Source organism: Macaca thibetana, chromosome 16 (genome assembly GCF_024542745.1).
Source record: "Macaca thibetana thibetana isolate TM-01 chromosome 16, ASM2454274v1, whole genome shotgun sequence".
NCBI lineage: Eukaryota > Metazoa > Chordata > Mammalia > Primates > Cercopithecidae > Macaca > Macaca thibetana.
In genome coordinates, this window is record NC_065593.1 from 44,968,339 (window position 1) to 44,989,532 (window position 21,194).

The window sequence follows — 21,194 nt, forward strand, 5'->3', positions numbered from 1 at the left end:
GGAGGGGATCCGTTCGGGTGGAGGGGAAGGGGAGGGCTCACAGGCTCCGGCCCCGGAAATCCGATCCCTTTAGGACCCAGAGGTGCCAGTCCCCCAGCGGCGGCGGCGAGAAGGGCAGCCGCTCGGTCTCCGGCAGCCGCCGCTCGGGCAGAGCCAGAGAAAGACCGAGGCTCGGGGCACGGGGGGGAGGGAGGGAGGGAGGGAGGCGCGGCGGCGGAGCGGCCCGGGCCGGCAGAGCAGCCATGGGCGCTGGGGTGCCGGGCCCCCCGAGAGCCGAGGCCTCCGGCCGGACTGGGGGACGCCCGGGCTGCCAGCCCCACTGACACCGCCTCGGACGATGTGAGCCGGCGACGCCGCGGCTGCTTCGCGGGCAGGGCGCGCGCTCCCACCGGCCCCAGACGCCGCTTTGCTAATTTGGGTGGGGGCGACCGTACCAGGCCGCTTGGGCTTTTGAAGCGGGGCTGGCTGTCTTCGGCAGCTTGACTGGGGGAGGCGACCCACACACAGGGCGCTTGGAGATTTTTTTTTTTTTCATTTTTTTAAAAAAGCGGGATTAACTGTTTTTGGCAGCGGTTTTGGGGGGACCCTAAAAAAGGCCTTCTGGGGTTTCTTTTATCGGGGGGAGGGGGCGGTGGTCCCGACTTGGCCAGCCGCCTGTTGAAGGGGGGGAGCGGGGAGCAAGGGGATGCGAACCCGGCTCCCCCCACCATGATGAAGACGGAGCCACGGGGGCCCGGGGGTCCCCTCCGGAGCGCCTCCCCGCACCGCAGCGCCTACGAGGCGGGCATCCAGGCGCTGAAGCCGCCCGACGCGCCCGGGCCCGACGAGGCACCCAAGGGGGCCCACCACAAGAAATATGGCTCCAACGTCCACCGCATCAAAAGTATGTTCCTGCAGATGGGCACGACGGCGGGGCCCTCGGGCGAGGCGGGCGGCGGCGCGGGCCTGGCCGAGGCCCCGCGGGCGTCCGATCGCGGCGTGCGCCTGTCGCTGCCGCGGGCCAGCAGCCTGAACGAGAACGTGGACCACAGCGCCCTGCTGAAGCTGGGCACCAGCGTGTCGGAGCGCGTGAGCCGCTTCGACTCCAAGCCCGCGCCCTCCGCGCAGCCTGCGCCGCCGCCGCACCCGCCGTCCCGGCTGCAGGAGACGCGGAAGCTGTTCGAACGGAGCGCCCCGGCGGCCGCAGGCGGCGACAAGGAGGCCGCGGCGCGGCGGCTGCTGAGGCAGGAGCGCGCCGGCCTGCAGGACCGGAAGCTGGACGTCGTGGTGCGCTTCAACGGCAGCACTGAGGCGCTGGACAAGCTGGACGCTGACGCCGTGTCGCCGACGGTCAGCCAGCTCAGCGCCGTCTTCGAGAAGGCCGACTCGAGGACCGGCCTCCACCGCGGGCCCGGGCTCCCCAGGGCCGCAGGGGCTCCCCAGGTCAACTCGAAGCTGGTCAGCAAGCGGTCCCGGGTGTTCCAGCCCCCGCCGCCGCCGCCGCCGCCCGCCCCGTCGGGGGATGCTCCGGCGGAGAAAGAGCGCTGCCCCGGAGGGCAGCAGCCCCCGCAGCACCGAGTGGCCCCTGCCCGGCCGCCCCCCAAGCCCCGGGAGGTGCGCAAGATTAAGCCGGTGGAGGTGGAGGAGAGCGGGGAGTCGGAGGCCGAGTCGGCGCCCGGGGAGGTGATCCAGGCCGAGGTTACGGTCCACGCGGCCCTGGAGAATGGCAGCACCGCGGCAACCGCAGCCAGCCCCGCGCCCGAGCAGCCAAAGGCCCAAGTGGCCCCGGAGAAGGAGGCGGCGGCGGTAGCGCCGCCAGAGAGGGGGGTGGGCAATGGCCGGGCCCCGGACGTGGCCCCTGAGGAAGTAGATGAATCCAAGAAGGAGGACTTCTCGGAGGCGGACTTGGTGGACGTGAGCGCCTACAGTGGGCTCGGGGAGGACTCTGGGGGCAGTGCCCTAGAGGAGGACGACGAAGAAGACGAGGAGGATGGGGAGCCCCCCTACGAGCCCGAGTCGGGGTGCGTGGAGATCCCGGGGCTGTCGGAGGAGGAGGACCCAGCCCCGAGCCGGAAGATCCATTTCAGCACGGCGCCCATCCAAGTAAGTGAGCCCCCCCTCCCCGCCCCCGCGCCGCCCCTGCCACGTGCACGCGGCCGCCCCCGGCTCGCCAGCCAGCCGGGTTTGGCAGGCTGAGTCAGCCCCTGCCACCCAGCCCCCTTCCCAGAAGTTCCCACCCTCAGGGGGGCGTGGGGGAGTTCCAGCTGTTTGTCAGAGAGGGATTTTCAGGTGTGCGAGGGGGGTGGCCTGCCCCGACCTGCCCTCAGGTTCCTCCGCCTGCTGCCCCGCCCCGCCCCGCCACTTCGCAGAACCCGTCCTGCCCCACGCAGGTTCTGGGACACCTGCTTTGCCTTCCTCGCCCAGACATTCCTTACTCCAGAGGCTGCCAGAGGCTGGGGCTTGGGTAGCGTGAAAGGGGTGTGTGTGTCCTCAGGAGAGATATTTGCCCTTCACTGGGTAGAGGGGGGCTAGGGGTGCTCTCCTCCTGTATGGGAGCTGGATGGGGTGAGAAAGGGGAAAGCCAGGAACTTCTCAAAACGAAGCTGCAGGGGACGGCAGCCCTTCCTCCATTCTGTTTGCACCCCACCCCAAGTTTGCAGAAGTGAAAGAGGGAAGCAGATCGTGAGGGTGAGCTGGTCTGTGGCCATGTGACTGGCTGGCGCCGTGTTCCCTGGGGGTCCCTGCAGGCCAGCTGCCCCATCCTGGTTGCACAGGGAGGGGCACTTTGTGTGGTCCTTGATGGGGAGAGGCCTTCTGCAGGCATGGAGGGGAGGAGGTGGGGCTAGGATCCCCCTGGGTGCCTGGCAGTAATGGGCATGCCTTTGCTCTTGGCTGCTCAATAGGACAGACTCCCAGGGCCTTGGCAGGCCCCAAGTGTTCTTGCCACATTCTCTAGGAGCCCTGAAAGAGGGATGGGAGCTGCCCCTTTGGGAGTCTCATCCCCGCTGCCACTATTGGTGGTTGGTTTGTGGGTTATGCCAGAGCTTGGAGGCCCTCAGAACAGCGCCGATGGGGAGGGGACATCCCCTGGGGGGAATCAAAAACCCCAGGCCACCCCTCCCCCCACTTCCCACCACCCTCCACTCTTGGCTGGCACATTCAGCCTGCAGGGTTCTTTCTCACCACCCCAGGCTCAGCTGCACCCGGCCCCAGGTCCGCCCCATGGAAGTGTCCAGGTCCCTGGACTCTCCTTGGCCTGGACCCTGCCCGGCCTTTACCCTTCCCTAGCCAAACCACCATCTTTTTGCTTGCCGTTTCCATAACTACTCCTGGACTCTGAAGCTGCCCAACTTTCCTCTCACTCGACCGGAATATTAGCCTCTCTCTGCCTCTCTCCCACCTCCCACCCCAGCAGGAGGCCTGAAAGGTTAAAAGTGAGTGGCTGCTCTTCCCCTCCCAGGCCAGTCCCTCCCCTAGGCTGGGTCCTGGGGGGTCCTCTCCCAACCGCTTTCCCCTCCTGAAGGCAGTGGGGTTCTGAAGAAAATGGGGGACTGTACTGTTTCTTGGGACTCTGAAGCAGAGTCTGGATCCCCCCACCCCACCCCCACTAATTCTTCGAGCAGCCGGATGCCCTCGGAGATGGAGTGTGGTCTGGGCCTCTGACTGTCTATATTTGACGCCTTACCCTGATTTTTTGGTAAAAAATAGCACATGATTTGGAGCAGTGCTTCCCGGCTCCCTGGTGACTCTGGAGCTGGCCCGCCCTGTGTGAGAGCCAGGGTGTGTGGCGGGCCCGGTGTGGCTGGCTTTCAGCCTCACTGGGGATTTCCTCCTCCCCACCCTGGCACAGGGGCCCCACTTTTTCTTCTTCCTGCCCCTGCCTTGATGCCAAGTCCAGGGTCCCGGGCCCCATGGATGACCCAGTTGTTCCCCTTCTGGAGGTGGAGGCCTCTGCTGAGGGCAGAGAACCTAATTCCAGATTGGCCTGGGGGAGGTGGGACTTCACGTAGGGCCCTCTGTTAGACCGGCATATCATGGTGGGCAACCCGAGGAGGGGTAGGAGGTGGTCTGGGGCTTCTGAGCCCAGGCCTGGGATTCCTGCAGGGGGCAGAACCAGAAAGGGAACAGGATTTGATAGGCTGAGAGAAGAGGGCAGGGTGCAGCCCAGGACAGGCTGTGAGGGTGTGTTTTAGAGGTCACAGTGGGTATGTGTGACCCTGTTTGTCAGGGAGGGGTTGGTTGACCCAGGAGACTGTAGAGACTGAAGGATGAAGGGACCCTGTCTCCCAGAGCAGGGGGTGAGAGTCAGGGGACTCCAATGCAAAGTGGGCCAAATCCCACTGCTGAGTCCAAGCTCACACCAGCCCTGTCCCAGAGCCTGGGGCATGTGTGCGGTGGAAACAAAGTCACCGGTGACCCACCCACCTGGCCCAGCTGGGTGCAGTCTCATCCTGCCTGGCCACAGTTTAACCCATGTGACCTTGGGCAGTGGGCCTGGTGCCCTGTACTATGTGTAAGGTGGGCAGCCTGTTTGTTCAAAGGGTGCAATGGAAGATGAGTTTTAAGGGCTGGAGCCGGAGTTTCTCTGATGCTGTGAAATTGAGCTAAGGGACCAGAGGGGTCCCTCCCACCTAAGCCTTCTAGTCCTATGAGCACCCCCTCCCTCTCCCACTGTGGCAGTGAGCCTCTCTGGTAGGGGGTGGCGATGACACAGAGCAAGCCCAGACAAAGGCTGGGACACAAGAGTGCTGCTGCCTGCCAGGGTGCCCACAAGGTCTGCTCCTGGAGGAGACAGGGCCCTGCCAAGGGCCCTTGGGGGAGATGGGGTCCTAGTCTGACTCCTTGGGGCTGAGACTCAGCCATCTGATAGTACTGCTCCTCATCCCTCCCCGCCCCCGCCTGGCTCCAAGTGGTGCCAACCTGTCACTGCAGGCAATGAAGCTTGAGCATGTCATGGTACCCCAAATGGTGCTCATTAACCTCCCACTGGGGGCACCCCTGCCTGGGCCCAGAATTAGACATTCCCATAGAGCCCAGCCCCACCTTCTCTGTCCTTCCGAGAGGGTCAGAGCTGAGGAATTCCCTTTTTTGCTGAGACACGGGAGAGAGACAACAGAGGGGTACAGGAGATGCCAAGGCAGGGCTGCCCTTGGAGCCCCATGGCACCTGGGTTCACTGTGGGTAGTGTCAGAGGCCGTCCCCTCCTCAGTCTCCTGGGCCCCCTAGCACATGGGGGACAGGGGGTGTAACTCAGAGCTGCAGTTGTGGAGGGAGAGCAGCCTGGGTGTGCAGGCCAGGCCGCAGGGCCCAGCTTTTTCCCCTGCTCCTGCCACCTGAGGGGCTCCTGGGGGTGGAGGGCCTGCCTTTTCTCCACAGGGATAGAGGTGGTCTTTCCTGCTTCCCTCCCCTGCTCCAACATCCACCTGAGTGGCAACTCAGAGCCAGTCCTGGGTACCTCTCCCCTTCCACCCCTCCTGCTCCCCTCACCCTCTGCTGTCTCACACCCGCTCCCCCCTCTCTCCCCATCTGGCATCCTCCAGCATCTTCTCTATCCTCTCTCCCCTCCTCCTCTTCCCCTCTTCTGCTCAGCCTGTTCCTTCCTCTCTGTGTCTGTCTTTGTGTCCCCTCTCGCCTATCTGGCTCTCTAGGTCCTATCTCACTTTCTCTCTATCTGGGTGTCTGGGTTCCTGAGTTGGACGTTTCTCCAGGATTCCCCTTCTGTGCCTATGGCAGATCATGCTCACGCTGGTTGGAGCTGCAGAGAGAAGAGCAGTGCGGGTCAACCAAGGCTGGGTCCCTTTCTGTCTTGAACCTGGGCTCCAGAACTATAAGGGCCTTTGTTTTGCTCAGAGCTGGGGTCTCTTGGGGCTGGGCGAGGCCTTATCTCAGGGCTGTCATGGGGAGGCATGGGGTGGGTAACTCGGCCTGCCTCCTCAGCCTCCTCATGCCAGTTCTGCCCTTGTCCTCCTGCCGGCCTTTCTGACCAGCTGCCTCCCTCCCCAGGTGTTCAGCACCTACTCCAACGAGGACTACGATCGTCGCAACGAGGATGTGGATCCCATGGCGGCCTCTGCTGAGTACGAGCTGGAGAAGCGGGTGGAAAGGTTGGAGCTGTTCCCTGTGGAGCTGGAAAAGGGTGAGAGGCCAGGAGGCCAGGCTACTTGGGCACAGCTGGGGTTGACCCGGGTCTCATCTCTGGCGCCAGCTCCTGCCCTGTGCCCTCAGGGGCTCCCACAGACTTGCTGGGCCTCTCCCTCTGACTCGGGCCCTTGGTGACCTTCCCTGCTTCTCCCTTGTCGGCACCCAGAGCCAACAGGGACTCGGACCCAGGCCAAGCCACACCCCCACCACCCCAGTCATGGAACCACATTTGCACATTCAGTTAACAGGTCTCTGTAGGGTATTGTGTGCTAGGTCCTAGGCTCTGTGTTGGGGACACAGTGATGGGCTCTTGGGGAGATGGATGGGGAAGGCAGACATGGAAGGCACAGTCACATCTAATTGCACCCTTAGGTGCTGGAATAGGGGCTGGGGAAGGTAAGGAGGGGCTGCTGTAAAAGCGTTTAACCAGGTGACCTAACCAGACTGTGCTTGGGAGCATTCCCCGGGGAAGTGAGGTGAGGAGGAATTAGGGGAGTAGGCAGGAAAGGGGCTTGGCTGCATTTTCACAGGGAGGGCAAGAAGGGCATGCAAATGAGGCCTTGCAGACCACGTGGTCTTGTTGCTAAGATGGACTGGGAGCCATTTCGAGGCACAGGAAAGGTCTAGAAAGACCACGCCAGGCTGTGGTGTAGGGAGGGGATCACAAGTGAATGGAGAAAGGCCACTGTGGCGTGGACAGGAAGATGGCAGAACGGGTGTGGGTGGACTGGAAAGATCTCCAGGGATAGAATCCACAGGATCTGGGGGTCATTTGGCTCAGGTGGAGGCTGTGAGTGGGAGGGAGGAATCCAGGTGCCTCCCAGGTCTGGCAGGTGACAAGTGGTGGTGGCATCCCCCATGAGGGAGTGTTTGTGGGGGAAGGTCATTAGTTTGGACGTCAGAGGCCCATGAGTCAGGCAGGGGCAGGTGTGGATAGGGGAATGGACCTCAGGGGAGAGAGAATCTGGAGGTCTTTGGTCCTTGAAGCTGTGAGTACAGATGAGACTGGTTAAGAGGGAGAAGACCAAAGGCTTAGGGCTGAGTCCCATCCTGGCCACCCCCATCCCGGCCACACGCCCTGGTCTGCATATACAACAGTCTTACCTGCCTGTGCCACCTTTGGCACACACTTCTACCCATTGGTTCTTTGGAAGGGACAAAGGGCAGGGAGTGGCTCAGGAGCCCTCCTAGTTGCCTTGGCAAAGAAGGTGGACAGAGCCATACGCCTTCTTCAGTTGTGGGACATCCCCTAATGGGGACTGCTTCCTGATGGGGGTCTGTGCCCTGGAATTCGGGGTGGAGAGTCTTGTATGTCCCCTACAAGCCCTGTCATCTCACCACTCTCTGTTCCACAGACTCCGAGGGCCTGGGCATCAGCATCATTGGCATGGGTGCTGGGGCGGACATGGGCCTGGAGAAGCTGGGTATCTTCGTCAAGACCGTGACGGAGGGTGGTGCGGCCCATCGGGACGGCAGGTACCAATCCTCCCCAGTCTTGCCCAACCCTTTTTCACTCCCTGACTGGCCATCCTCGGTGGGGTGAGCCACTGAGCTGGGGGTGGGGTGGGCCTTCTCTGGAAGACTTCTGTGCTGTGTGTGCAGCTGAGATGTTCGGGGAGCACTGCCCTGCCAGGTGCCGTTCCAGGCCCCAGAAATACAACAGCGAGCACAGTCAGCCCCCATGCCCTCAGGGAGCGTGCGTTCTCCAGGAGGGACTGGTGACCATGGGGGCTGTAGGCGTATGTTATGCATCCTGGTCTGGAGTATGGTTTGGGCCCTGGTAGGGAGAAGACAGGCATGGAACCTGTGTGCCTGGAGTATATTTGAGCTCTTTTTTTTTTTTTTTTTTTTTTTTTTTTTTTTTTTTCCCGCTTAACAAACATTGACTCTCTGACAATGTTGGGCTGGTCCTGGGCCCTGGGGAGTCAGTGGTGAGGGCCTGGCCCTTGAGAAGTGTGCAGTGTAGTGTGAGGTAGACATTGAACAAGTAGACACACAAAAAGTGGTGAAATAGAGGGAAATGCAGGGTGCTGTGAAGGCATACAATGGGGGAGCTTAACCTCTCTGGGTATCAGGGAAGGCTTCCTGGAGGAAGCAGTGCTGGAGCTGAGAGCTAAGGCTGAGCAGGAGTTAGCTGTGCTGAGGGAGTGAGTGCAGAGGTTCCAGGCCGTGGAGCCACGAGCAGGCAGGTGTGGCTGGGGCATAGAGAGCAGGGGCCAGGAGGCTGTGACTAGACACATTGGTGGCGGTGGCTCTGGAGACTGGCTCTCTTTGCGCTTGTGAGTGTGCATGCCTTTGTCGAGCATCCGTGGTTGCAGGGTTGAGTTCTGTGGGACAGAAGGTTCAGGGAGGGCATCCTGGAGCTGTGTGCCAGCCAGGGACCCCTGTGTTAGCTTTGTATTGCAGGGGTGTGGGGAGTGGCAGTAGGAAGGGCTATAGAGCATCCCCCAGGTGGCTGTAAGTTAGAGGTTGACATGGGGGATCTCTTGTGGTGATACCTCAAACCCAGACCCCCTCCATGTGACAAAGGTGAGCAGGTATCCTTGTGCAGCTGGGTGACTTTGGGATCTTGTTGCTAGAGATGGGGCTGCCCTGTCAAGGGGCTTCTACCTGCTGTGGCCCGGGTGGCAGGGAGAGGGGCAGGGAACAGGATGCCCTTTCATTTACCCCTTCCCCCTCCCAGTGTGAACTTCCATAGCCTTTTCCCATTGCTGCCTGTGGGTTGTCTAAGGAGTGAGTGTGCATGGTGGCCGTGGCCACTCACTCATGCCCACCTGGGAGTGGCGTGTGTTGGGGTGAGCTCTTGACAATAGGCCATTTCCTCCATTTCCGTGTGGGAGTCTGAGAGAAGGCCTGGAGCTGCCAGGGAGGTGGAGTGGAGGAGGGAGGTACCTGAGAGGCCCCCCACCCTCCATCTCCCTCGGCAGGCCGGACTGAACCTTCCCTCGTGTGGAGAACACAGGCTTCAGGGGACACAACTGGAGTGTGTCAGGAGGTGCACCTGTATCAGGTGTGTGTGGGACAGTGTGTGAACTTGAGAGAGTGCCATTCAGTCTTAGGGACTTGGGAGGACATCTGTGCACTCAATTCTGTGCAGAAATGTACACGTAAGAGGGTGGCTGTCACTTGTGTGCCGTGGGGCCCCTGGCCAGTGTGCATGGCAGAGAGGAACTCTGAGAATGTCATACCGCTTAGTCAAGTATGATGGAGGAGGGGACAAGAGTGTGATTGTCACAGGAAGTGTGCCTGCCGCCTCTCCTGGTCCTGGACGCCTGTGTCTGCTTTGCTTGCCTGGCTCTCACTGCCCACACAGGTGGGCCTGGCTGACACTGAATCCTCTGGCCTCGTGAATGTTACGCAAGTAGACAAAGTACCAGGTCCCTGTGGGGACAAAGTCCCTGTGAGGTTTTTTGTTGTTGTTTTCTTTTCTTGTTTTTTTGTTTTGTTTTGTTTTGTTTTTGAGGCAGGGTCTTACTCTGTTGCCCAGGCTGGAGTGCAGTGGCGTGAGCACAGCTCACTGCAGCCTTGACCTCCCTGGCTCAAGTGATCCTCCCCCCGCATCCTCCCAAGTAACTGGGACTACAGGCACATGCCACTACACCCAGCTAATTTTTTTTTTTTTATTGTTTGTAGAGATGAGTTCTCACTATGTACTCGGGCTGGGGAGCCTGGAGTTTCTGATGGGAGGAGGCTACCTCTACCCTCGCTCCATGGTTCCCCTGTGACCCCTTAACCAATGTCACTCCCCTAGGATCCAGGTGAATGATCTCCTGGTGGAGGTGGATGGAACAAGTCTGGTGGGAGTGACCCAGAGCTTCGCGGCGTCTGTGCTCCGGAACACCAAGGGCCGAGTGCGGTGAGAGCCCAGAGGGGTGGGGCGTGGGAGTGGGCAGGAGGTCCTCGTCCAGGCACTCCGCTCACCTGTCTACAGCCAGTTAAGGTTCTGGTGTTCCAGCTCACAGAGGTTCTGCTGACTCCTTGGCTGCAGGAGTTGCTGTGCCTGGAGTCCCTTGCCTCACACCTGCCTTCTCATCCCAGCTCCCTGGCCACTGCTGGCCACCAGTACTCAGCCTTCCTGGCCCACTGTCCACTACCCCTCCAAACTGTCCTCTAGGGCTTATTTTCCTTCCCCCTGCCTGTCCCCGACTCACTGATTGAAGAACTAGGACGTCCAGGGTGAATGCTAACCACACTGGGATCCCCTCATTAGGACCTCATCTTTCCCCCCGACCAGCCCCGTGTCATCCTGGGAAGACTCCTCCCCAGGCCTATAACCAAGGGGACTGGATCAGAAGCCCCCTTTGTCCATTCTACCTCTGGCTTAACATTCAGGGATCACTCCCTGCCCCCCTGCAAGAGGGGCACTACCCCCAGGAAAGGGTGGTGGAGAGAAACAGGATGTGGGTGGCCACCGGGAGGAGGGGCTGGTGCCTGGAAGTTCCACTATTTCCTCTCCATCCTAATCTCCAGTTGCCATCATCCCGCCCCTTCCTGAAGCTCAGGGGCTTGGAGCATACCCAAGAAACACCTCCGCAGCCCATCCCTGCTGGGAGGGTCATCTTCACCTTTCCCTGCCTCATTTTCTCCCCTGTGGCAGGGGAAGAGCCTCCTGAGTGCACGTACCCTGCAGCCCAGCCTAGAGGTTGGCTGACAGTCTCTCTCCTGCAGTACTGGCCAGAGGGGTGAATGGGCCTTCCTGCCTCCCTTGGGAAGGAAACCTGATAAGGGCCCCCATTCCCCCATTCATTATTAACACTGCAGCCTTCGGACTCAGCCCTCTCATCTCTCCTCCCCTGGGAGGGCCTGAGCTTGGAGAGGGGAGCATCAGCAGGGAGGATGGTGGCATTACCTGGCTGAGGACAGAGGCAGCGGATGATGCTGGTGCCCCTGCAGGTTTATGATTGGCCGGGAGCGGCCGGGAGAGCAGAGCGAAGTGGCCCAGCTAATTCAGCAGACTTTGGAACAGGAGCGATGGCAGCGGGAGATGATGGAGCAGAGATACGCCCAGTATGGGGAGGATGACGAGGAGGTAGGGAGTCCCTGCCTGACTGGCCGCGTGGTCGCCCCCTGGTGGCTAGATGAAGCGTTACAGTCATCTGCCTCTACTGCTTCCCCTGCCCTGGTAAAAAGCCCACAGTGCCATTCCCTGTCCTCCAGTCACACTCTTTGTCTTCAGAGGTCAGACAAGGAATACACAGTCCTCTCAAAGAGCCCCAAGTCTGAGGGGAGAGTATAGCCCCTGGCCTTGGGGGACCTAATCTGAAAGGGAGATAGATGCAGAAGGGGAAAGACAGTACAGGCTGTTTCTTCAGAGACCCAGGCTGATGGGGAACTGACTCCCTCTGTCATCAGGGGAATACTAGGCTGTTGGGGTAAGACAAACTGTGTCTCTGGTCCAGCCTCAGGCTGAAGCGGGAGGCACGAACCACATTCCTGGGTAGCTGTCTGTCTGGCATGGGCAGACTGGTCCCAGCCCTGGTCATCAGGGCTGAGGGCAACTGGGTGGGGAGGGCCCACAGTCTCCGGTCTCCCTTTGCAGACGGGAGAGTACGCCACTGACGAGGATGAGGAGCTGAGCCCCACGTTCCCGGGTGGTGAGATGGCCATCGAGGTGTTTGAGCTAGCAGAGAACGAGGATGCACTGTCCCCTGTGGACATGGAGCCCGAGAAGCTGGTGCACAAGTTCAAGGAGGTGGGAGGAGGGGCTCCCTGGAGTGGTGGAGGGAAAGGCAGGCAGGTCTCCTGCCCTCAGCACTGCCTACCCCACCCCGCCGGAGCTGAGTGCCTACCCCTCTTCCCAACAGCTCCAGATCAAGCACGCGGTCACTGAGGCAGAGATACAGCAGCTGAAAAGAAAGGTGAGGGTGTGTATGCGTGTGCGTTTGTGTGCGCGCATGCATGTGTTGAGGAGCAGGGTCCCTCGACCCTCACACCTGCACATGCTGACACTTAGGCACAGGCACCCACAGAACAGGCTGCTCTAAGGCAAGAGGATATATTAAGAGCTCAAGCTCTGGATCCATCTGCTCCAGTATCACTTGCTTCTCTGTGCCTCAGCCTCCTCATCCATAAAATGGAGTCATAATAGCACCAACACCACCGGGTCGTTGTAGGATTAAATGAGATAATATATGTCAAGTTGGCCAGGTACGGTGGCTCACACCTGTAATCCCAGCACTTTGGGAGGCCGAGGCGGGTGGATCATGAGGTCAGGAGATCGAGACCATCCTGGCTAACACAGTGAAACCCCGTCTCTACTAAAAATACAAAAAAATTAGCCAGGCGTTGTGGCGGGCGCCTGTAGTCCCAGCTGCTAGGGAGGCTGAGGCAGGAGAATGGCGTGAACCTGGGAGGCGGAGCTTGCAGTGAGCCGAGATTGCGCCACTGCACTCCAGCCTGGGCCACAGAGTGAGACTCCATGTCAAAAAAAAAAAAAATATATATATATATATATGTGTGTGTGTGTATATATATGTCAAGTCTTTCGCACAATGTCTGACATAATAGGTGCTCAATAAAAAGTCAAAGTAGGCTGGGTGCAGTGGCTCATGCCTGTAATCTCAGCACTTTGGGAAGCCAAGGCAGACTGCTTGAGCCAGGAGTTAGAGACCAGCCTGGGCAACGTGGCAAAAACCTATCTCTACAAACAATACAAAAATTAGCCAGGTGTGGTAGCGCACACCGGTGATCCCAGCTACTCGGGTGGCTGAGGTGGGACGATCACTTGGGCCAGGGTAGGTGGAGGCTACTGTGAGCCGTGATTGTGCCACTGCACTCCACTCCAGCCTGGGTAATAGAATGAGACCCTGTCTCAAAAGAAAAAAAAGTCAGTATATTAGCTGTGATACCGAAGCGTGCTAAGTTCCACTCTAGGTGTCTCTGTGTTCGTGCTGTCCCATGTATGTCTGCTATATATAAGCCCATTGATAAATACCACCCAGAAATACACACACTGACACACAGCAGCCTGGCCCCAGGCACATAGTACCCACAGACCCCCTCACCCAGACACCCAGACACATAGAGACACCCACTCTACACAGACACGGTCACAGAGACAGTGGACCTGTACTTCATGTGACATTACACTCGGGGCTATCAGCCTGGATACGCAAACCCACTCTGCACCCATCTGCTTTGAAACACACAGGCATGGCCATCGCTCAGACCACCTGGTCTAGGAAGAGTGTGACAGGACATGCACATTCTCACCTGGGCAAGCAACACAGAGGTGCCGACGCTGACACCACATGGAGACACATGACACACACACACGTGTAGCTTGCACAGATGCTTACACAAGCATGTCAGGTGCCAGCACCCTCACAGGCATGTGGATATACAGATTTCATATTAAAAGTCTGTATGGGGTCCCTGCTGGGACCTAGACTATAGGAGTCCCAGTACCTATGGGGCTTCTGCCGTGGTGGGGAGAGACAGATCTATAGGGGTCTTGCAGACATGGGAGTGTGCGTACCCTCCCACATGGAGGTATGCAGGAGAGGAGGGCGGGGTTTGGATGGCTGGGGCAGAAGCAGGGGCATTCCTGGCAGGGAGAGGAGCTCTGTGGAGCATGGAGGCTGGCTTTGGGGGAGGCCAGCCAGGAGGTGGCAGCATGCCTGTCGGGGAGAGGTGGAGGCAGGGCTGGACTGCCAGGGTAGGCTCTGGCTTGCAGTGTCCTGCCTCCCCTCTAAGGACTCTGGCCTTGGTCCTATAGATAGCATGGAGTATGTGGCCATTGGGATTTTTTGGAAAGCCACTGCCTACAAAGTGGGAGGGCATGAAAGTGGGCAGTGCTGGGAGGCAGGCGAACTGGTTAGGGGCCCAGACAGTGTTCTGGTAGGGGTAGGCCAGGACTGCTCAGAGTATTGGCAGAGGGTCTGGAAAGGAAGGGTGGGTGAGCACTGCATTTCCGGGGTCAGAGTGACAGGCTGTGTTCCTGGGGTGTATGCAGAGTATGAAGGGGAGGGACACGCCAAAGGTCTGTTTGTGCGTTCCACTTACAGACCTCCTCTGGGTACCTTATAGATGTCCGGTACTGTTCCCATCACCATGATGGGCAAAGCCAGAGCTGACCATTGTTCTTGTGCATCTGCAAACCAGTGACTGTGTTGTCACACACTGGCATGGGGCTCTGTAGGAGAGAACAGGCTTCCTGAGCTGCTAAAGCAGGAGGAACCTGATTTGGGTGGAGGTGGGGATAGGGCTATGCTGTTGCAGGGAGTTGTGGGGGCTTCTCTGGAGAAGTGACACACTGAGTAGAGAGCCAAAGGGTGAGATAGAGGGAAATAATTAGGCAAGCAGGAGGGTAGATGGGGGACGTTCCAGGCAGAGGGGACAGCACATGCAGAGGCCCTGTGGCAAGTCTGAGGATCTGCAGGAAGGCCTGTGTGGCTGGGGGACAGAGAGCAAGGGATGTTTGCAGCAAATACTGGAAGGGGCCTGAGACTGAGTGCCAACATGTCTGTGAGGTTGTGGCGCCTTTTAAAAGAGCAAATCAGGAAAGAAGGCATAGGTTTGTGCAGCTGCGGGGGTCTGGTCTGGGGCATGGTACCTGGGAGGAGCTGGGAGCTAAAGCTGGGAGTTGGGAGCAAGGTTGGGCTGGGACTTGAGATTTGTGGCTCAGAGTGCACACAGGTGGTGTGGGAGATGGGCCAGTGCCCCAGGGCAGTGAGTATAGAGAGAACAGAGGATCCAGAACTGAGCTGTGGGGGACTGGAGGTCTGCGCTGGGGTCACCTGGAAGCTGGGAGAGGAACCAGGATTGTTCAGGAAGCCACAGGAGCAGACTGGCGAGCAGGGCTGGGGCTGCAGAGAGGGGACAGAGAGTGATGGTGACCCTCATCTGCCCTTTTACTTCACATGTACTGTCTCACTAGAGCTTTTGTGAGCTTGGGAGGCACATATCACTCCCATTTGACAGATGGGATTACTGAGGCTTGGAACATTAGTTGCATTGCCCCAAGTCAGAGTATCAGCGACAAACCGAAGCCTCCAGCCTCCCTGTGAGAGGGGTGCAGTGACAGGGAGTCTGGTGGGAGCTCTGAGGCCGAGCTCTACTTTCCTCTCTGGGTTTCAGTTCTCAGGCTCAGTCAAAGAGGGTTAGTAGTTGGGGTGCAATGGACTCCACAACTGTAGGAATCCCCTGGCGACTCTGGCACCAGTGCTAGGATGGGGGTACCCTTTGGCTCCTGCTGGCCCCCACCAACCCAGGGCCGTGCCTTCCTCTCTCAGCTGCAAAGCCTGGAGCAGGAGAAGGGGCGCTGGCGGGTGGAGAAGGCGCAGTTGGAGCAGAGTGTGGAGGAGAACAAGGAGCGCATGGAGAAACTGGAAGGCTACTGGGGCGAGGCCCAGAGCCTGTGCCAGGCTGTGGACGAGCACCTGCGGGAGACTCAGGCGCAGTACCAGGCCCTGGAGCGCAAGTATAGCAAAGCCAAGCGCCTCATCAAGGACTACCAGCAGAAGTACGTGGCTGGGGGCTGGGTGGCCTGGGCCCAGGGAGCATTGAGAGGCTTTTGGGGGCAGTCCCTCCCCACCCCTCCAGCTGAGTAGGGAGGCAAGGAGCACAGAAGTTGGAGGGCCCCATGGTGGGACACCCGGCCTGGAATGACATGCATCAGAGCCAGCACAGAGCCAGACCCCCAGAGGCTTTGGGAAAACCTGGGGCCTCCCAACCTGAGAACAGGGGAGGACAGAGCTGCCCAGGTAGAGCTGAGGACCTGGGTCATCCTGGATGGAAGCCAGACCACACACCCTTACCTGCCATCTGTCCCTTGCCTATGCCCAGGGAGATAGAGTTCCTGAAAAAGGAGACTGCACAGCGTCGGGTTCTGGAGGAGTCAGAGTTGGCCAGAAAGGAGGAGATGGACAAGCTCCTGGACAAGGTGGGCTCGGGGCGCCCTGTGGGCAGGGCCCAATGGAGGGAGCAGCACTGAAGCCCCTACCCTATGGGTCCTGGAGGGAGGGGATGCCATGTCCTCACCAGGGGGGTGGAAGGGGCTGGGATCATGCCTGGTGTCCAGACCTGACCCCCTACCCTCCTTTGTTTTCCAGATCTCAGAACTGGAAGGAAACTTGCAAACACTGAGGAATTCCAATTCTACTTAACAGGAATCATTCCTTGACAGGACAATAATCAACCCCCTCCCATTGTCCTCCCTCCCCTGTCCTCAACACCCCACCCCTCCCCCTACCAGCCTGGGGACAGGTGCCCCGACTCCCCCCCACCCCTCCACCCCACCTCCCCCAGCTTCAGGGACCAGAGGGCTCATATCACAGGCCCCCTTAAGATGGCCTGGGCAGACAGAGGTGGCTGGAAGGGCGGCCTCTTTCCTGCCCCATGGGGCTGAGGCACAGAGGCCGAGGGCTGCCAAGGGCTGGCCTGGTGGTCGATGGACACAAGCACCTGCACATCAAGCTGCCAGACTTTACACACTCCAGCTTTTGTCTCTGGACTGGAACGGGGCTGGGGCTCTCCCAGCATCTGCCAACTGGAGGCTGCTCCCTGCCCATGGGGCACCTGGGTGGCCCCTGGGCCTCTTGACTTGAGATTCTACCTTCTCGGCCCTTCCCTCTCCCCCATCATTGTGCTGTCTCTGTTGCATTCTGACCCTCCTGCTTGGGGGGTGGGGGCATTGCCTCAACACCTCCCCGATCCTTGTTCCCTGTCCTGGGAGGGATAGAGTCCACCCCAGAGCCCGGAGGCTGGGCCTGGCCCTGGCCCTGCACTGATTTCTCATGTGTCCTTCGGGAAAAGGGGAGTGAGAGTAGGAAAAAGGGAGAGTTCAGGACACCTGATCCCCAGGTCCCCATTTCCTGGGGCAGCAGCCCTCAGTTTCTCCTTGTGCCTCCCCTCTCCCAGGTGCCAAATAGCCATAACCTCCTCTTGGAACTGTTATGTGGCCTCTCTGGGGTCCAGGTTTCCTGGTCAAGGCTGGGAATGCCCAGGAGGAAAGGCTGTCAGCTTAGGGGGTCTGGCTACAGAGACCCTGGTCTTAGGCAAGGGGAACATTTCTCCCTGGAGAGCCAGGTCCTATCCTGTGCCGCCCTGCCTGCCCAGCCCAGGGCAATGCCTGGAAGCCTACTGACATTGCAGGGAGTCAGCCTCACCCCCCACCCCCTACTGTTTTTCCAATGTTTTGACTGGAGGGCAAAATTTTACTACTACTCATGTTTTTGGAGACCAGGGCTGCCCTGCTGGCAGCCTGCCTTCTAAGTGAAATCAACTCTGTTTCCCCACTTTAACCCCAAATTGGGGCTTGGACCAAGGGAGGTGAGACCCCCCCCAGGTCCCCTCCCTTTTCAAAATCCATCTCATTTTGCCACTTCATGCCCTTGCCCTAACTGGGTTTTTGTTCATTTTTTAAAACCAGAGCACCTATCCCATCCATTTTGGCTTCTTGTCCCCTGTAAATAGACCATGACTTCGATCAGTATTTCTTGTCCCCACCCCACCCCTTCCTATCCCCAGATGTGCCCCCATCCCCTGAAGGAGCTGGCCGTCTCAGTCCTGGGCCCACGCACTTCACCCCGGCAGATGGAGGGGGCGGAACTGGGTGGGCGGGGCCACTTCCAGCTGCTTGGGCCAGCGGCCACCCCTGCCCAGCCGTCCGGAGGACTGCGTCTCTGTATATAATATATATATGTATGTATTGTTCCCGGTTTTGTACGGACCATGCCCTCTGTCAGGTCATCCCCATAAAAGCAGCCCCCAGAGCCTTGCTGCCTGATTTCTTGATTCACTGGGGTGGGGAGTGGGCAGGGATCAAGGATGCCAGGCTGCCCCAGTGGTCCCCTCCCACCAGTGCTGCCCCTAACCCTGAGGAACTTCCTACAGTGTCCCCCCGCCCCGTTCCCGGTTCCAGCAAACTGCTTCTCTGCCCCCATTCCACCCAGCAGCACCTATGCTTTTTGTCCAGTCCTCCTGGGCAGGGCTGAGGGTTTCTAGCGAGTTCGTTCAGTCTGTATTCCTTTTTCAGGGCCTCCATGAAGTTCCAAGGATGGGCTAAATACAGCAAGGTGAACCCCAAGTCCCTCCCCCAGAAGGCCTCTAAACTGTGGGGACACTTTCAAGAAGCACACCATGTGAGGCAGGTGAAGGATCAAAAGATAGCTGGGAGTGGGAGGTGACCGCCTGGCAGTTTTGTCCCCCGGGTCCTAGAAAATCTGTTTGCCTTTTCAGGCGGGCCAAGTGGCCTGAAATAGCCCCAGCCCCTGTGCTGGGCCAGCAAGCCTGTGTGCTGACTCACCAGCTCGAATGCTAATGGGTCTGGGAGTCTAGGTGCCAGGGTTCCAGGGACAAGCTTTGGTGAAGTCCCAGAGGGGTGAGAGCCAGCAGGGAATGGGGCAGGAGCTTCTGGCAGGCCCCAGGGCCAGTCTTTCCTTGCCGGGGTGCTGGTGTGCAGATGTGAGAGACCTGAAGCATGGAGGCACTGGCACTCAGTGGCGTGGCACTAGGGGATTCTCACCTTTGCCATAAGGAGTGAAGTCCCAACTTCAGGGCCTTTCAAGGTCACCTTGGTGGGTCCTTGACAACATCCAGATGGGTGGCCAGCACCCTTAGGGACAGTCTGCTCCAGAAGCATCCCCTGTAGATGGCTGTGTCACACAGGTCCCATTCATGCTTAGCTGAATTCTGGCTTCCCACAGCTATCCCTCAAAAACCCTAAGTCTACACCTCAGGCCAGTCCAAACCTGCCCCCCACATGAGGGTTGTCTGGAAACCTGGGGATGATGAATGCTCTTCCCAAGGCATCTTGGCTATGTGGACGATTGTTGGAACACTCTGGGAGCCCTGAGGATGCTAAAGACAGATCAAGGTGTCTGATCCCCAAGATCAGAGACCACCAAACCACAGGGTCACAGGTCATAGCTCCAGAGTTAGAAGTCACTGAACCCTGGGGCCACCAAGGCTCTGCTCAGGAAACCCAGCCAAGAAGTGAAGTGGCGTGACCTTCCTGGGTGGGGTGGCAGGCATGAATGTTTTGAGGGTTTCTGCTGGGCTGATTGGGGCTAAGCATCCAGGGTGGGGTCCCTCTGTCCCTCCCCCATTCCCCATCTGTCCTGTGTGTTAGGTGAGGGGCCTATACATTGTTTGTTTCAAATGGTGGGCCATGTAGCCCCTCACATTTAAGCCCAAGTGTGTTGTGTGGCTGGAGGCGTGTGTGGCTTTGCTGTGAGTTTCTCAAGCCTGAGCTATGACTTGCCCATGATACACAGTATGTCCATGTTTGGGACTTCATCGAGTGACTGTAAGTGGGCCTGTCACCTTAAACCTCCCTTATCCCCCCACTTGCCCAATTTTGGAAGCTTGAGTAGGTTTGCCAACACTTGCCAATAAGGGGTATTTTCCCAACTCCCAGAAGCTTAGGCCTCACTAGGAATAGGGGGAACAGGGGCTCCTCCTGGGTCCTATGGCCTAGCAAACATACCCTTCATCTCCCCACCCCCTTGGGATGTACAGGGGCTATATAATCAGTCCCACTCCAGCCCACCACCCAGAGCTCACCAGATGCCTACAAAGCACATCCCCCTTTAAGACCCCCAGATGCAGCCCCCACAGCTGTCAATAGAGACGTCACCCTTTCCCCAGATTTCTACAATCTAGCCTCCTGGCTGCCAGAAGATTCTGAAGACACCCAGAGACCCCCAAACTCCCATAAAATCCCTAGGATACCCTCAGACCCTAAAGGCTGTTAATTCCGTCCTCGGAGTCACAAGATTGTCGGGGTTCAACAGGCCACTTCCCAGAGGCCTCAGACTGCAGAGTCCTCTGGGCCATCAGGGAACTCTGTCCTATAGACTCCACACCTCTCCCTTGACTCTAGACCCCTAATCCAGCTTCACCACTTACTTGCCTTTTTGTTTTTTTGTTGTTGTTGTTGTTGTTGTTTTTGAGATTGAGTCTCACTCTGTTGGCCAGGCTGAAAGGCAGTGGCACAATCTCAGCTCACTGCAACTTCCACCTCCTGGGTTCAAGCAATTCTCATGTCTCAGCCTCCAGAGTAGCTGGGAATACAGGCATGCCACCATGCCTGACTAATTTTTGTATTTGTAGTAGAGACAGGGATTTCACCATGTTGGCCAGGCTGGTCTTGAACTTCTGACCTCAGGTGATCCACCCACCTTGGCCTCCCAAAGTGCTGGGATTACAGTCGTGAGCCACTGCGCCTGGCCTTTCACCACTTGCTTTTGAGCAAAGCACCTTCCTTCTTCTAAGTTTCTGTCTTCTCTGAGGCAGTGGGTAATGGAAACACCCACCTTGTGGGTTTATTGTGAGGGTGACAATAGATGATCTGAGAGTGCCTGGCACCTGCCAAGCTGTGACGTGCGGTAGCTGGTTGTGGATCCCTACATTGCCTCCCATGGCTGGCCTGCCACTGCTGCCAGCTCACCGGGTCCAAGTCTGATCTCATCCGTACCCACCCCCACCTGCTCCAGGGCTCCCTGCCTCAAGCCGAGGTCCACAGTCATCCTAGACCCCTCCTCCCTCACCTCCTAGTCCAGCAGGTCCCCAAATCCTGTCAGCTTCTTCAGTGTCAGCTTCTTCAGGCCTGCATCCTGAAGGGCTCTCAGCTTAATCTGTAATCTTTATGCCCACTGCCACCGGCCCTCAATAGCCTCCAGAGCGTCTCCCTGCCTTCAGGGTGCCCTCTGCAACCCTGTCTCCAGAGGAGCCAAGGGTGCTTCCTAAATGCACACCTGAGCCCCTCCCTCCTCTGTTATTTGTGTGTGTGCATGGGGGGGGGTGGGGCGAGGGGCGGCTGGTAGAATAAAGTGCAAGCCCCCTGCACCTCCCCAGATTCAAGTTATCTTCCCCTCTTGCCCTCCCACCCCCAACACCCGCTGGCACTTCCCTATCCCGACCCGCAGTTGTAGCCAACACATCACCTCCTCTGGGAATCCCCCCGCCCAGCCCCCGCCGCGGCCGCCGGGACCCAGGCGGGGCCAAGGGTGCGCTCTCCCTTACGGTGAGAAGTGCCCTCTGTGAGCCGGGCCCATGGCGCCCGAGCTCGTGAGGGCCTCCCCACTCGTCTGCGCCCCCGACTGGCCCACCGGCCTTGAGCCGGGTTGCAG

At 58.9% G+C, this 21,194-nt stretch overlaps 1 protein-coding gene across 1 annotated transcript; it reads left to right on the forward strand.

Moving 5' to 3' along the window:
* The first annotated feature begins 310 nt into the window (after window positions 1–310).
* Window positions 311–17,834, forward strand: PPP1R9B (protein phosphatase 1 regulatory subunit 9B). Its single transcript, XM_050765658.1, has 10 exons — window positions 311–2,082; window positions 5,983–6,115; window positions 7,476–7,596; window positions 9,872–9,976; window positions 11,014–11,149; window positions 11,660–11,812; window positions 11,925–11,978; window positions 15,354–15,583; window positions 15,907–16,003; window positions 16,173–17,834. Exons 1-10 carry the CDS (start codon window positions 709–711, stop codon window positions 16,224–16,226), a joined length of 2,457 nt encoding a protein of 818 aa, XP_050621615.1. The 5' UTR covers window positions 311–708; the 3' UTR covers window positions 16,227–17,834.
* The last annotated feature ends 3,360 nt before the right edge of the window (window positions 17,835–21,194 follow it).

Bases quoted from the DNA above. Each gene is read 5' to 3' on its own strand.
- PPP1R9B (XM_050765658.1), top strand. From the start codon at position 709: ATGATGAAGACGGAGCCACGGGGGCCCGGGGGTCCCCTCCGGAGCGCC. The intron at 2,083-5,982 runs GTAAGTGAGCCC...CTCCCTCCCCAG, and splicing joins TCAGCACGGCGCCCATCCAA to GTGTTCAGCACCTACTCCAA. The intron at 16,004-16,172 runs GTGGGCTCGGGG...TTTGTTTTCCAG, and splicing joins TGGACAAGCTCCTGGACAAG to ATCTCAGAACTGGAAGGAAA.